The sequence below is a fragment of the Anopheles merus genome, chromosome 2R (assembly GCF_017562075.2).
Source record: "Anopheles merus strain MAF chromosome 2R, AmerM5.1, whole genome shotgun sequence".
NCBI lineage: Eukaryota > Metazoa > Arthropoda > Insecta > Diptera > Culicidae > Anopheles > Anopheles merus.
The window spans coordinates 19,314,643-19,330,961 of NC_054082.1; the positions used below are offsets into that span (position 1 = coordinate 19,314,643).

At 49.9% G+C, this 16,319-nt stretch overlaps 3 protein-coding genes across 4 annotated transcripts; 2 read left to right on the forward strand and 1 right to left on the reverse strand.

The window, feature by feature from the left end:
• Positions 1-808: 808 nt before the first annotated feature.
• LOC121588330 (60S ribosome subunit biogenesis protein NIP7 homolog) lies at positions 809-1,656 on the forward strand. The gene is made up of 2 exons (XM_041906119.1): positions 809-995; positions 1,081-1,656. The coding sequence occupies exons 1-2, from the start codon at positions 940-942 to the stop codon at positions 1,565-1,567; spliced, it is 543 nt and encodes a 180-aa protein (XP_041762053.1). The 5' UTR covers positions 809-939; the 3' UTR covers positions 1,568-1,656.
• A 55-nt stretch (positions 1,657-1,711) lies between these two features.
• Positions 1,712-3,262, reverse strand: LOC121588329. The gene is made up of 2 exons (XM_041906118.1): positions 2,498-3,262; positions 1,712-2,309 (listed from the first exon to the last, which is right to left on the reverse strand). Exon 1 carries the CDS (start codon positions 3,119-3,121, stop codon positions 2,540-2,542), a length of 582 nt encoding a protein of 193 aa, XP_041762052.1. The 5' UTR covers positions 3,122-3,262; the 3' UTR covers positions 1,712-2,309; positions 2,498-2,539.
• Positions 2,091-6,320, forward strand: LOC121588328 (peroxisomal carnitine O-octanoyltransferase). Of its 2 annotated transcripts, none has more exons than XM_041906116.1 (3): positions 2,091-2,342; positions 4,438-5,370; positions 5,444-6,320. In XM_041906116.1, exons 1-3 carry the CDS (start codon positions 2,091-2,093, stop codon positions 6,122-6,124), a joined length of 1,866 nt encoding a protein of 621 aa, XP_041762050.1. In that variant the 3' UTR covers positions 6,125-6,320. The 2 variants fall into 2 exon arrangements, with proteins under 2 accessions (XP_041762050.1, XP_041762051.1); XM_041906117.1 differs by lacking the exon at positions 2,091-2,342 and adding an exon at positions 2,884-2,973.
• The last annotated feature ends 9,999 nt before the right edge of the window (positions 6,321-16,319 follow it).

Sequence of the window (16,319 nt, forward strand, 5' to 3'; positions counted from 1 at the left end):
GTTCTAAGAAGAAAACAAAGAGAAAGAATGCGACTTTTACGTAACATGTATTCAAATGAGCACATTGAGTGTAAAAAATAGACAATATTGTAACGTTCTTCAAATTTAATTTTTTTTTTAATTTTTCCAATTCAAATTTAAATGCGAAATAATTCAATTGTGAAATATTTCAAGCTGTGTTTCGAAGATTCAGTTTTTAACATTTGAACTACTGTTTTATTAAAAAAAAACTTGTAAAACAATAAGTTTTCTGATAATTTCCTTAATTTAAATTAAATTTAATAGCTAATAAGATATTAAATTAGCCGGTCTCGTAGTACAGTCGTCAACTCGTACGACTTAACAACATGCCCGTCATGGGTTCAAGCCCCAAATAGACCGTGCCGCCATACGTAGGACTGACTATCCTGCTATGGGGGGATCAATAAGTCAATGAAAGCCAAACCCACAGGTAGTGTGGTACAGGCAGGCCTTGACCGGTAACGGTTGTTGAGCCAAAAGAAGAAGAAGAAGAAGCTAATAAGATAAGTCAAATGTTTATAAGTCGCTAACCGTTGAATTTCAAATGATTTATGGAGTTATTTTTTTAAAGTATTTGATAAAAGGTGATTTTTGAAATCAATAATTAAATTATTTAATAATTTCTTTCGTTGCTTATCAATCAGTAGATTTATTGATAGATATATTGGTAGATTTTATAGAAAAAAAAAACAATGATGTTAACGTGTACAATTTTGAATCATTTCAAATTTGACAGCTATTTCGCCGTAAGTTGTCAGATGGGACTGGATGACCCAACCCGTCCGCAAGCATCACTTGACATCAATAACAACTCGTAAACAACGTGCAACGTGCTGCGAGTTGCTGTTTCACCGCTTCGTAGTGTCTTAAACAGTTTAATTTTTCGTTATTTAGCTGTACCACTCTTCCACACTCATCATGAAACGACTATCAGAACAGCAAACAAAAGTTTTGTTTGAAAAGTTATCAAAATAGTGAGTATTTGGGGCGTAAACGGCTCGTCGCACAAAGCCGGCAATGCGGTGCCACTATACAAGAGTTTCTCCACCCATTTTCCAGCATCGGAACGAACGTAAAGCTGCTGATAGACCGGTCCGATGGTACCTACTGCTTTCGGGAGATGAAATCCCGCGTCTACTACATGTCGGAGAAGATCCTAAAGCTCGCGGAAACGGTACCGAAAGAACACATGGTATCGGTTGGGACATGCTTTGGCAAGTTCACCAAGGGCAACAAGTTCATACTGCACATAACGGCGCTCACCTACCTGGCCCCGTACGCACAGTACAAGATCTGGTTGAAGCCGGCCGCCGAGCAGCAGTTCCTGTACGGCAACAATGTGGCCAAATCGGGCATGGGCCGCATCACGGAAAACACCCCCGTGTACCAGGGCGTGATTGTCATGTCGATGAACGACGTGCCGCTCGGGTTCGGTGTGGCGGCCAAATCTACCAACGACTGCAAGCTGGCCGATCCGCTCGTGACGGTGTGCTTCCATCAAGCGGACATAGGCGAATACATTCGATCGGAGGAAAATCTAATTTAGGAGGGAAATAAAAGAAAAAGGTTGAAGTAAAAAAAAGCAACAAAAACAATGCGTTCCATGCGCTTTGAAAAGTTTCATCGAAAGTTTTCACGTAGCGTGAAATTTATTGCAGTTCACAGAGCTCGGCCGACAAAGTGACAGCGCGTTGTAATTGTTTTGGTTCTGGGTGGGCAGGTACTGGTTGTAATTTTGTTGTGTGCCGCCCAAACCTGTCCGTCGCCGGCCTTACACTTGTTTTGCGCCCGTCTGTGCACAGCGAAATATCGCCACCACCTAGAGCGAAGTCCCCGCAATTGAGGACTCTTCCAGTACCAGTGGTTCCAAAGTCCAAAGTCGTGCACGATCGCGATTCGATACCGTGCGTGTGGTGCCTGGTGGGGATAGTGTTGAAGCAGTAGAAAGTGGAACGCGAGACTGCTGCTCTACAGTGTCACAGTGCCAGAGGTCATTGCACTACGCATGTAAACATCGCCTGTCGGTTGGTGCATCGTTTGAAGCAGCTGGTAACACCCACTTCCGGGAAATGAACCGGGAAAGCATCTACTATCTGCCGGAGGGTAGCACGGAAAGCACCTTCTGCTACGATGAGGACCGGCCCCGGCTGCCGCTGCCCAAGCTGGAACACACGCTCAAGCGCTACCTCGAGTCGTTGAAACCGTTCGGCACGGCCGAGGAGCTGGAGAATACGAAAAAAATCATCGAGACCTTCCGCAAGGGCGTCGGTGCGAAGCTGCAGACGATTCTGGAAGAGAAGGCGGCGAAGGAAAAAAATTGGGTAAGCATGTGTGCGTGTGAATTATCATCCACGGGGGCGCTCCAATGTCCGGGGGTTATTATCTCGCGCAAAAAAATGAAAGTCATATATTTCAGAATATTTAATCAGCCAACAAGATAAAGGCAACGAACGAAGGAATGAGACAAAACACTTACACGCACCACTACCAACGGAGAGTGTAAAGTTCACTATCGGTATCACACACCCTTCCGTCCCGTCCCGATCACTGTACCGTCGCCGACGGGTGGATCGGGCCGTCTGAGCAAACGATCGATCCAGTAGGCGGCTGCGTAGTTGCCTTGCTTTAGCAGCACGTTCCGGTAGCTATGGAGACGGTCACGTAGCGCGGGCGACACTCGGAACGGTCCACCCAGGCCACCCTGCATGTGGTGCAGAATTTCGTACCGCAGCTCGTTCGGGATGTTGGTCGGGACGCGTCGGGACGTGTCCGTTTCGCTGTAACCGCCGTACGTGAGCACACCGCCGCCACCGTTCTGTGCCATCGCAACGAACGTTTCTTTCAGCACTTGCTGCACTCGCGGCTGAACGTTTGGGTCGAACTGGGCCAAAAAGCGGACAATGTTTTCCTGCGACGGTAGTAAGCTTTCGAACGATTGCTTACATTCGGTAGGTAGGTCATCGAACGGCTCTTTTAAATCAACCGTCGAGATGCAATCGGCCAGGATCGTCCGCTCTGTTTCGAACGGATTGAGCTGCTGCGTGCCTGCGATTCCGGACGACACGGCCAAAAGCACCAAGTACCGAATGCTGTGCACCATTTCGATTAACGAGTTCGTACTGAACGAGACAATTTTGATAGTGCAATATTGCTTGCTTGGTCCCGTCACTCTCTACAAGGCGCTCTCGGCGCTCGTGTCAGGTTCTGATAAGACATTAGATAACCATCAACACCTGTTCGGTAAAGAGACGATGAAGCGACTTTTTCTGTGTCTACTGTTTGTTTGCGCTAATGACAACGGAAAAACCAACGCCGTGTCCCGGTTCGGTAAACAAGCGCAAACCAACATGGGAACGATGCGCCTTCGTTTGGTTTGTTTTGTTCCCCTTTCCCCGTCTTCGATGATTCACTACCGGAAGTCATGTGTGCGGCTGATGCGCAAAGCAAAGATACAAACACCTTCAGTGCTGTTGGACAAGCAGCGCGAAAGATTTATCTAATGGGGAATGTTTGCTTTTTAGTGCCAAGATATGGTTTCGGTAAGCTTGTCCACTATAAAAAGATGCTGCCTGCGAACGGTACGGGCACATTGTGAAGTGTATACAACCCCGTGAAGCAGCTGCAAACAGTAGCCATGAAAGTCCTGATCGTCCTAGCACTGGTGGCCGTCGGTGTGTCGGCCATGCCCGCCCGCGGTGACGCACGGGAGAAGCTGCACGAGTATTTGGCCCTCGTGCCGGAAGACATTCGGGCGGAGCTGGAGACGGCGATCCGCAATCGCGAGAAACCGTCCGATGCGTTCTTCGAGAAGGTGCGCGAGCAGATGCTGACCCAGCTGGCGGAGAACCAGCGGTTCCGTGAGTTTGCCGAGCAGAAGTACGCCCAGTTCCTTGGCATGCTGACGCCCGAGCTGCGCGAGGAGGTTGATGCGCTGATGCAGAACTGGATCCGGACGGGCAGTGTGCCGCATGCGGACGAGGAGCTGCGTGGCAAGATGCAGCAACACTTCCAGCAGCTGAAGCAGTCCCATTTCGAGCAGTTCCTGGCGCGACTTTCGCCCGCACTGCGCGAACAGGTGCAGGCTGCACTGAGCCAGGCCGGCCAGGGGCGCCCACAGTTCAACGGTGAGCTGCGCGAAGCCATCCGGGAGCACTTCCTGAAGCAGAAGCAACCGCAGCCACTGTAAGGAGGGAGAGAGAGAGAGAGATCAGCTTTTATCTGCCGATTGCTATTATGTGCGCAAAGGCTATAAGCGAATATTTAATGAATAATCTGAAAATTGTGAAAAAAAAAACGATTTCAATTTCAAGTGCCTTTCTTTTGGTTTCATTTACTTTGTTTAAGGGGAGAAAAAATCTATCAAACTCAGTTCACTCATACTCACTCCACTTCTACGGTTCCGCTCTCTGCCCACAGGTCGACAAATGGTGGGAAGACTACGCTTACTGTACGCTCCGCATGGCGTTGATTCCGTACTGCGTGATGGTGCAACCCCTGCTGCTCGACGCCGTCGGTCTCGCCGCGGTGCCGGAAAACTTTCTCAAAAGCCCGGCGACCTGCCTGCATCACAACATGGTGTTCTGGAAGCTGCTGCGCACGGAGCGGCTCCGGCCCATCGCCAGCGCCGACAAGAAGAACGTATTTTCGGCCGATCTGTACCGCCGACTGTACAACACCGCACGCACGCCCGGCCTCGAGATGGACAAGGTGGAAAGCCACTTCCGCACGGAGCGCGAGGGACCGTGCGCGTCCCACTTCATCGTTCTGTACGGGGGGCGAATCTTTAAAATTCCCGGCCTCAACGCCACCGGCGATCCGCTCAGCCCGCAGGACTTTCTGTTCATGCTGCAGCAGATCCAGGTGAAGGTGGAGAGCGAAACGACGACGGTCCCGCATGCTGGCGTGCCGGTGCTGACGAACGATGATCGTACGAGCTGGGCCCGCAATCGGCAGCACTTGATCGAGCTGTCGGCGCGCAACGCAACGATGGTGCGTGAAATCGAGGAAGCCGTCGCGCTGCTAATACTGGACACCCACTGTCCGCAGAACTTTTCCGACCTGGCCCAGCTGGCGCTGACCGGTGACATACATTCGAAATGGACGGACAAGAGCTGCGGTACGATCGCGTTCAAGAACGGGCAGATGGGTTGCTACGGCGAGCACTGCTGCTACGATGGGTCGATCTCGATGTCGATCAGCCTGTACGTGATGATGAGCATCGCGGAGGAAGGCGTACCGGATTGGGACGTGCCGGCGGCGAACCTAATACGCCCCGAGGAGCTCGTGCTCGATTTGGACGATACGCTGCGGGAGGAAATCGTACGCATGGAGAGCGTCGCTGACGAAATGGTAAGTGTATGTGTAAAGGGATGTACGTACAAGATCAATAAAAGTATCTGCTTTCTCCTCCCTTTTTCTTCAGCAAAATTGCGTCGTGGTATCGATGGACCAGTTCCAGGACTACGGCAAAGCGTTCATGAAGCAGCACAAAATCCACCCGGACGCGTACGTGCAGACCGCGCTGCTGCTGACGTACTACCGGCTGCACGGCACGTTCGCGCCCACGTACGAGACGGCCATGATGCGCCAGTACTACAAGGGCCGGACGGAGACGTGCCGCTCGTGCAGCATCGAGTCGGTCCGCTTCATAGAGGCGATGGAAAGCGCCACGGTGGCCGATGCGGACAAGGCGAAGCTGTTTAAGGCGGCCGCCCATCGGCAGATGGAGCTGATGAACGAGGCGCGCAAGGGCAACGGCATCGATCGGCACCTGTTTGGGTTGTGGTGTGCGGCGTACGACAACGGCATACCGATACCGGAGCTGTACGACGATCCACTGTACAGCCGGAGCGGCGGCGGCGGCAACTTTATCCTTTCCACCAGCACGCTCGGCTACACGATCAACTGCGGGTACGTGGCGCCGATGTGTGCGGACGGGTACGGGTGCTTCTACACCATGCTGGAGGACTGCATTTGGGCGATCTTTTCGGCGTACCGCGACAGCACGGTCACTAGCGGGCACAAGTTCCAGCAAACATTCCACCAGGTGATGGGCGATTTGCGAGCGCTGCTCGAGCGCACGGAGATGACGAACAAGCTTTAATGTAGGGATGGGATGGGGGAAAAAAAGGAGGAAGTCGAGGTGTGGGCCAATTTTGTGTTTTTATATGTTTTTTTTTTAAATTCTGTTTACTAGCCGTATTAACGTAGTCATGATCAAAGGTCAACGGGGTGTTGTGGTTATATCGGTATTTGTTGTATTTAAACGTTACATTAAAGTGTAAAGCGTACAACATTAATTCTGTTTTAATATTTTAGTGTACAAAAAATAATATCACAGTCATACGAAGGGGTTCTTAATGTATTTAGTATGATTTTACGATAGAAAATTCAAAGTAAAAGCATTCCGAAGACTTTTTAACGCCTTTGTTTATCAAGCGATTCAACCCATCCTGCACGTGATTTGCTGTTGTCGTGTAAGTAAATTGCCTAAAAATAGATAATTTTTTGGTAATTACCCTCCCGCTTATCTCACTCTCAGGTGCCTTGGTGACAGGATGTTGGTGAGAAAACGGTTATCATCACGCGCCTGCAGCTGCTACTACTTTCTATCGAGCACGGTGATTCGATGCGATGATGCAACAATGGACATATTGAAGTGTACCGCAGCCACCGATTCACGTGATCGATGGCCAACAGGTGACTCACACACATTGGGGCTCCGGGCCCCCTCTGGTGCAGCGCGATAAGACATATTATGCTAATTGGCCGAACGCAAAATTGATTCATGCGATGGTTGGAGAAGAACCTTGATCTGTTCGCTCGGTTTGATATCTTCTCGTCACGGCGGTGCTGCTGCTGCGGCTGCTACTCCATTGCGATAAGAACCACTGGACGACGTATAAAAGACATCCTGCCGGACACACGAGAGACAGTGTAGTGTGTTCGACGTAAACCTGTCAGACGCAACGCAAAGATGAAGGCACCGACCGTTCTGTTGCTGCTGGTGGCCAGCAGCTGCTGCATCGCCTCGCCCGTTCCGCAGGCTCGGCTGCAACGCCGCACCGAAGTGGCGGACGAAACGCTCGACCTCGTGTACGAATCGTTCGTGACCGTGTTCCGCACGGTGCAGGCAACCTATCCGCCCGCTCTGCTGCAGGAAATTGCGACCGAGCTGCTCGCGACCGGTGGCCGCTTCCAGTTCTCCGACGCGCTCGCCGCCCAGCTGGACGAGAAGAATGTCGAGGTGCGTGCGAACCTGAAGTACGCGCTGGAGGATTTGGCCGCCACTGCCGCCGGGCTGGACGGTGCCGATGAGGTCGTCCTCAGCAAGGTGCACGACTATCTGGACTACGCCGTGGACGTGCTGGTTAGCGCGGTACCGATGGACGTGGTCGAGGCGCTGGTGGTGGAGGTGCTGGAAAAGGAAGGCTCGTTCGATTTCACCCCCGAGCTGGAGGCGATGCTGGGCGAGGCGCTGGCAGCCGCCAAGGAGGAGCTGCGCAAGGTGATCGACTACGAGTTCGAGCTGTTCGACGATCTGATCGCGCTGGACGACGAGACCCGTGCCCTGATCTACCGGGTGATCGACTATCTGGCCGACGAAACGTACCAGGCGATCCCGTGGCAGCTGCTGGAAGACATCGTGTACGAGGTGATCGAGAACGGGGGCGTGATCGCGCTGTCCGACGAGCTGAACGAGCGCGTCGAGGAGACGCTGGAATCGTTGCGGCAGAAGCTGCGCGAGGTGCTCGAATCGCTCGAAACGCTGCTCACCCCGAAGAAGGTCGCCCGCGTCGTTCCGGACGAAACGATACAGCTTATTTACGAATCGATCGCGACCATGCTCAACAGCCTGCGCGCCAACTTCCCGGAGGATGTGTTCCAGGACGTGGTGCACACGGCGCTGGTTAACGACGGTGTGTTTGCGTTCTCGGAGGAGCTGTCCGAGCGGCTGGACGTGGCGCTCGAGACCGTGCGCGGCGCGATGCAGCAGGATCTGGTCGCACTGGCGCTGCAGAGCGTCGAGGGTGCGGACGAGGAGGTGGTCGCCAAGCTGACCGATTACTTTGACCACGCGACGAAGGTAATGTTCGAGGTGTTCCCGGCCGACGTGCTGGAGGAGATCGTGAAGGAGGTGCTGGCCAACGGCGGTGTGTTTGAGTTTTCGGCCGACCTGCTCGCCATGATCGACGCCGACCTGGTGCGCATCAAGGCGGGTCTGCGCGACCTGTTCGAGTACGAGTTCGCGGTGTTCCCGGAGCTGCAGGAGCTGTCCGGCGTCGAGCTGGAGCTGGTCTACCAGGCCTCCGACTACGTGGTCGATGAGGTGTACAAGATCATGCCGTGGAGCCTGTTCGAGGAGATCGTGTACACGATCGTGAGCAACGACGGTTTGGTGGACTTTTCGGACGATCTGATGGAGCGCATCGACGCCACGGTCGAGGAGCTGTTTGTCCAGCTGAAAGACATCATGGACAAGGCGACCGAGCTGTGGGAATAGACGTTCCATATCGCCCTGTCGCGTAGATCGTGCCAATTGGAACGATCGATTTTTGGGAAAGCGATAAATAAACAAAACTCCACACACTTTGGACGAACGAAACGGATCGTTTATTGTTTGTTGACTAGCTTGGGGAACAACTTTCTCAGCGCTTCCTCGATATCGATGTCCTGTTTTGGCTGCGATTGGGGGGAGGGTGCCTTTGCGTCGGTGCTCGGTGCCATGGTGGACGGAGCGGCATCCGTTTCTTCGGCGGCGTGACTTAGCCTGCGGAACAGCTCTACGTCTCCGGTGGAGGACAGCAGCAGGGCAAGAATGTTCACGTAGTCCTGGTTGATTTCGTTCTGTATGTTTGCCGTCACGTTCACGTTCACGTTCACCAGATCTCCGATGGTGTTGCCGGAGATGGTAATAGGATCGCCCGAGGCCAGCGCCAAGCAGATAGCGCTGCTTACCAGCAGGAAAGCACTAATTCTAGCTCGGATCATTTTGATGCAGTGCTGGAGATGGAACCTTGCGTAGGCTCTTTTATATTGTACACATGGTTCAAGAAGATGTGCAAGCCTGTGGATGAATGTGCACACATTGGGCTGAATTGAATCTGCATCGCTTGTGAAGGTGGCAACATAATCTTGACAACCGTTTATCTGTTCGGTGTACTTGGGCCTCTTCCGTCGAGCGGGACAAGACAATGTGCCTAACCTTGGCAGTATAGTTTCATCACACCTGTTATCACGATGGAGATTGATGGAAGAGAGCAAAGCAACAGAACAACAGAACAACAAACACAAAAAAGGTCGTTGTAGCATCTGGTACGGTATAGCGATTGTTTTTGCACATGCTATCAGAATGGTTATCACCTGTTGGTCAAGAAACGTGATTGAAACCAATAGCCTATTCCATTATGCAACTAATTTTGATGGTCTATTTCGATTCGTTTGGGAAGAGGTTTCGCTATAGAGATTGCAGAGTGATGTACCGTTTGAATCACTGAAACATCTTTATCACTGATAAGTAATGCATTTTATATGAACAAACGAGGAAAAGTAATGACCCTGAACTGTTGACTACTCAACGCTTTTGTTTGTAGCATTATCTGAGATTTATTTGCGTACAAGTTTCCTGTTTCCACGTTTTGTAAATAACAGATCATTTCTCATGGTGAAGCTGTCCAATGATTAGTGTAGCAACTTACCCGTCTCCCGTTGGCTCAATTTGGCATTTGGTCAATGATTAGTGTAGCAACATACTAGTGATGGGTAAATACAATTATTTTCCGGAGTCGGTTCGATCCGACTCCGGTACCCCTCGGAGTCAGAGTCGGAGTTGCTCCGGACTGTTTAGCGGGGGGTTTGTGTGCACTGGAAAATCTGCGGACTCATCGTCTCCGAGTCCGGATCAGTTTGGGTCGGTCCGGATCAGTTTGTGTAAATTGTTAAACCTTTTCGTACATATTCGATGCCTTACTTGAAAGTCAATGAACTCATCAAGAATTGTCTAAACGATAATGGACAGTAATTTTGGGAATTAGCAATTGCAACGTCAATCTAAACTACTCGCCCGGACTCTACCGGACTCGTTCCGACTCAGCCGAATTCACCAGGACTGATCCGGATTCATCCGGACTTATCCGGACTCCTCCGGACTCATCCAGACTGATCCGGACTGATCCGGACTGATCCGGACTGATCCGGACTGATCCGGACTGATCCGGACTGATCCGGACTGATCCGGACTGATCCGGACTGATCCGAATTGATCCGGATTGATCCAAATTGATCCGAATTGATCCGGACTGATCCGGATTGATCCGGAGTCAAATCCGGTTATGATCCGGAGTCGGAGTCATATTTTGCGCACCGGAGTCGGAGTTGATCCATGACTTCGCTCCGGATTACCCGTCACTACAACATACCCGTCTCGTTGGCTGAATTTGGCAGACCTTATGGGTAGCTCTGCTGGGATGAAGACGAATGCTAGGCATATTAATAATAACTTTGAACGGACAGCATTTAAATCAGTAGGTAGTAGAGAAGATCCTTTAGTAAGTGTTTTGGTTTCAAAGGAATATCAAGACATCGGACGTACACATTTTAGGCTTAACCGATAATGTTTTATGAAGCATCGATATTTGCTTGTTTCATTGCAGTGAATACAGCAGACTCCAGTGGCGGATAAAGGGTATCGGAGGCCCTAGGCGGTAGGCCCCCTGTAAATGGTGAATGGTGTTTTAGGGGGGGGGGGGGGGGGGGAAACTTCCATCCCTCCGGGGGTTTTTTTAATTCTTTGAGTTCTTTATTATTGATTCGTCCTTAACATCTACCAAAAGAACCCGTTTGGGCTTTTCTATTTATTTTACGATTAAACTTAAGTTCCCGCATTGTCTTATTTCCCAACAATGATTGGGGAAAAAGTTCCCACATCTATTCAACTGTTTGTTCCGTTCCGTGAGCCGTGTTCTTTGTCCATTTCCTACCAGGTTTCTCCAAATCAAAGTCCTGCCTGCCTCAGCGCGCGAATTTGTTCGCCGATGTGACGGCCGCACGCTCGTCCTCCGTAAGGCCAGATCTTCTATCGGCAAGCTGGGAACTCGGCAGCTCGTTCCACGGGGGAGGCTGAGCCTCGACCTCCGCGCTCGGGGGCCCTTGTCGTACTCTGTCCATACGGCATACTAAGGACTAGCGATCTGCGGGGCCCCTCACTCGGCGACTGCCTGGTCTGCCAACCGTTAGATCCGCCACTGGCAGACATAACAAGGGAGTTGTTGCACTAGCTACCACTACATCTGCAATATCAATCCATGTATGCCTCCAAAATATAGGCATTTGTCTCCGAGCTAATCAGTGTTGCTGCCTGAAGAATTTACAATAGTTCTTCCTTCTATAGCACAATAACCGTGGTCGGTAAAGGCTTTCTTTTAGCTACTAGTGGGCTTGGCTTTCAGGTACTTATTGATTCACCCAAAGCCGGATAGTCAAGTTTAAAATATAAATTAAAAATTAAAATTAAAAATTAAAAATAAAATATAAATATAAATTAAAATATCAAAATTTAAAATATTTTAATTTTACAAACATGAACTGGCTATTTTTATCAAAACATAAGATAAATAAAAAAAAACTTAAGTAATTTGTGATTAACTATATACTTTGACTCATTATCTGTGTTGTTCGAGTATCCGAATGAAGTCGAGTATTGATGAGCCCGGATAAATGGCGCTCCTGACTGTATTTGACGTAAAATAAAAGAAATTAAACAAAATGCGTCATTTGATTTGATGTTTTGCGACATTTAATGCGTTTATGCACAAACAGTATACAGCATCTAATAAACCTTGCAAACGTGTGTCAAATCATCATTTTATATCTTTTGCTACATAGTTTGCATTAACAGTTATTCAAATGTGCCAGCATACAAATTAATTACAAAGCACCAATCAAACCTTAAAACACAAATTTGCTAAGGAAAAGCCTAAATGATCTTAAAGATCAAAACATTTTGCTCGTTAAATCACTGTTGCAAACCAGCTATCACAAAGCTTCTCTAGCTACTTTTAAAAGTGTCCAATCCAACCGAAACCATCTGACAGGCAGGCTGGTATCAATATTTTGACTCTTTCCAACCGATCGCACACCAAAGTATGGTAAGCAAAGTTGTTCTTGTTAACAATAATAATGATGCTCTAGAAGTTTGCTAGAAATTGACCTTCTACCCAAAACACACTCATTCCCTTTGTCGAAGCAATTTGGAGATGGTACGGGCCAATAAAGTTTCAAAAAAAAAAAAAAAACAATAAAATGGCAGCAATAGAAAAATAAATACACCAATTATTCTTTAGCTCAAAGTAAGCAAAAGCGATCGAATTCCTGTTCCAATTCGTTGCAAAAAGTTTGCCCAGCAAACAATTGCCAACAATGCGGCACCGGATACAGAGGGCGCACGCAAATTACCCAATGCCGTAGCATACCGTGCACTGTAACATTGGCATAGCCGGTCTAGCGTTCTAATATTTCCCATTTTTAAACATGGACAAAAATGGCCCAAATAGTTCGATTGCACACGGCAAATGGGCAGATTTATGGGCTAAGCTTTTGAGGGAGGGGGAAAAAAGGTCGCTATACTTAGTGGGAAGGTGAATTTTTCGGTCGTTTTTCTTTCATTTTCAAACGCTGGCTCCGATTACGCACTAGCACCGTATCGAGCAGGTTCGGAAAATCATTTGTGAAAAGCACGAAAACAAAAACGCACGAACAAGTGGAAAACGATACCGACTTTTACCGAATGCGATTTAAGCGACATCAATAATGTATGTATGCGCCAACCAACGAGCGTTGCGTTTCGCCCTGTGATTGTGGTCGAACAAGCGGCTCCATACCATGTGGCGAATGAGGCGAAAAAGTTTCGGCAAGTAATTTGCAACTTAAAACAAAAAAAAAACGGACACAAACAATGACTCTCAATATGAAAAAAACAATGGAAAAAAAACAGCAAAAAATCACTTATAGAAAAAGGCATTTATTTGTCGGGAGGAATAATAAATGTGAGCGGGAGTACGAATTATCAAAGCGAACTTGGTGGGAGAGAAAGAGAGGAGGGGAGGGGAAAGGGGGCTGGATTGGGAAAAAATCACGCACATCTCTCCCCCTCCCCCGTCCCATTCGTTGGGCGGAAGTGGTGAACATTGGTGGTAGGAAAATGACGGGAAAAAAACACCAGAGCGGAAACGTTATACTCACGGGACAGCGTTGTGTGTTCCGGGTGTGTGTGTGTGTTTTTTTTTGTGGGACAAATCTGCACACACACACACACGCACAAACACACACACAAAGGGACGATCAAAAAGACGCAAATTAATTTCCTCCTACATAAACCATCATCATTTTCCATCATCGGACGGCCGTCCCACCAAACGCATTGGACAGAGTGTGCCGCAGCTCCCCACCCCACATCGCCGGAAGGACGGAAGGATGAAAACCGCACCGCATCCTCTTCCTCACAGCAAAAATAATGACAACAATTGAACTTTCTGGCCATTGCCACAAGGGACGCTTGGTAGGCGCACCGTGCTTCTTATTGTTTTTCGTTGTATGCAAATATTATTCCTGTGTGTGTGTTTTTGTTGTTGTTGCTGTATCACTGTCATTGTTGTTTGCCAATTGTTCCCCTCCATCCCCTCTCTCCTGTCCTTGCCCCGTTTCGGACGGACGGTCACGCGGGGCAATGAGTTGCCCGGATGTTGTGTGTGTGTGTGTGTATGAGTGTGACATTTATTTTAATTTTCTTTTCATTGAAATGTAATTGTTTCGCCGAATCGTGCGGCCCAAACCCCCCACAACCCCCACACACCCCCCCCCCCACCCCCTCACTTGGTGAAATGAAAAATGTATCGGTAATTGTCGTACGCTTTTCCAACGAAAACGTATGGTTTAATTAAAAATACAAAACAAAAAACAAAAACAAACCCCAAACAACGCAATGTTCATTATTTTTCATTACCATTATTCAATTAAATTTATGTGTTTACAAATAATTAAATCCTTCACCGAAAGCCGTCGTTCGGCCGTCTTGGTTGGGCCTTGTGCTGGCACGTTCCAGTCCTCCACCCGCACCCCTCCCGCACAGGGATCAGGGATTTATCGGTGACCGCCTGTCCGGTTCGCGGGCCGCACTTTGCCGTACCAGCGTGCCAGCGCCTGGCGTACGTCCGCCATCTCGATACCATAGTGACCGTACTCGTTCAGCGCACACACCACAATCTGCACCAGCTCGAGCGAAACGTTCGCCCGGACGGTGCTGTTCACACGCACGCTGATGCTGATAATGTCACCGACGATGCTGTCCCGGATGCTGATCGGTCCGGTCACCGCCTGTCCACCGTACCGACCGCCGACCAGCTCCTCGGCACTGTCCCCGAACAGGAGCAGCTGCGATAGTGGATCTTCTTGCTCGGCTGGCGCCACCCGCCCGACGGTGGCGACCAGTACGGCCAGCCCGACCAGCAGGGCCGCGCGATGTTTCATTGTGTATCGAAAACTTTCCCCTCGCTCCACACTCGTGCGTCCGTTGCACCGTTGTACCGTTGTGATTGATTCACCTGCTCCCGCTGTACTGAAGTGGACGTGGCCGTCCGAGGAACCGTTTTGACAGCTAAAGAGGGGCAAAGGAGCCGTTTTTGGGGTCGGTTGATCCCGCTGTCGGAAATCAAATCACGCCCGAAGCGGCGATCCAGATTAGATAGCCGCGAAGTGTAGCGCCCCTCCGTGCGTGAATGTTCACCAATCAATCGGGTTGCAAAACGAATTGATTAGCTATCGCGAGGGCGGCATCATCGTTTGACTGCTTAAATTAGCACCCACCACGGACTGTGGCGGCACCATCTGTGGCCTCGCCAGTGCGCAGCAAGCTTCTCAAGATGAAGGATCGAGGTGCAGCAACCATTCTCATTGCCATCGTCGTCGCCGCCCTGCTGGTGGCAGCGAATGTACCGAGCGCGACCGGTTCCCCACTGCCCGGATTGGGCGGCATGCCCGCGGACTTTGCCGGGCTGGGACACGGGTTTGGCGCACAAATTAGCAACATCATCAAGGGCAACACGTACGACCAGTTCGAGCGAGTGATGCGGAAGCTTTCCAAGTCCGCAGGAAGCCGCAGGTCCAGCCCGGAGTCGGGCGACGTTTCTAGCGCCGAGAGCGACAGTTCGTTCGGCATCGGAGGGGCACAGTTCGGGCAGCTGTTGGAGATGCTGCAGCAGCAAATGGCCCGCCAGCAGGGACAGGACGCGGGCGAGCATGCTGGTAATGCGGTCCCGTTTGCTGCCATTGATAATAGTGTCGATTAATAAAATGGTTATGTGCTCAGGGAAGATTCGTGTTCGTCGTAACTCGTTGCTTTCTTTCTTCACCCACTGTAACGATCGCACCATCACATCGGGCGGCCATTGCTTCACGGTGCTCATGAGACATCCATCTCGGGGCGTCAGGTTGTGCCAAAACCGCACACCAAACGTTGTTTGACAAATGTGCAGCTGGAGATGTACGGTTGCAACTGCACCGAAGCTTTTTGCCCGTCCCAAGAAGAGTTCTTGCTGTATACTTCAAGCTTTGAGTGATTTTGCGACGGTAAAACATTGTGGCACATGAAATATGAAACGCTGGACCACAAAAGCTATTCCGTTTCATTTATTTGCAGGCCCGGAAAGGCTGGGGGCCGATTGGTTTGCAAATATTACACGATGGCTCATGGCAAGTTTGTTTTCGGAGTGAGAAATGGTGCAGCATTACATCACTAACAAGGGCGCACCAGTGCCAGCAGTTCCTTAGCGATAGAAGGGGCTGTAATAAATGACAGTGACAGGGGTCTGCCGACGTTACCAATTTCAACCAAATTAGCGGAAGCGGATTGATTCGATAGCAAAGACAACAATCGTTTCTACAGTTAATAATGTTTTAATGTTCATTTATTTTTTGGTTTGGGAATTCAGCTTAACGCTCTCGGCGTTTCATCAGTTTTCACTGGCAACGGTCTTGCTTATGGTTGACGATCGACGATGTGCTTCTGGACCAGCCGCGCCACATGCTTGCGCCACAGTTGCTCCTTTTGCTCCTTGGTAATGCCGGGCGCATTGTAACCGTCCGGTTTGGTCTTCACGAGCGACTGCACCAACTGCCGGTAGGGCATGGCATCAGGCAGTGCCGTTGTTGGTACAGTGCCGGTGGTAGTGATGGTAGTAGAACTTAATTCTTCGCTGAGTTCTTCGCTGGTTTCTTCGCTAGTTTCCTCGCTAGTCTCCTCGCTA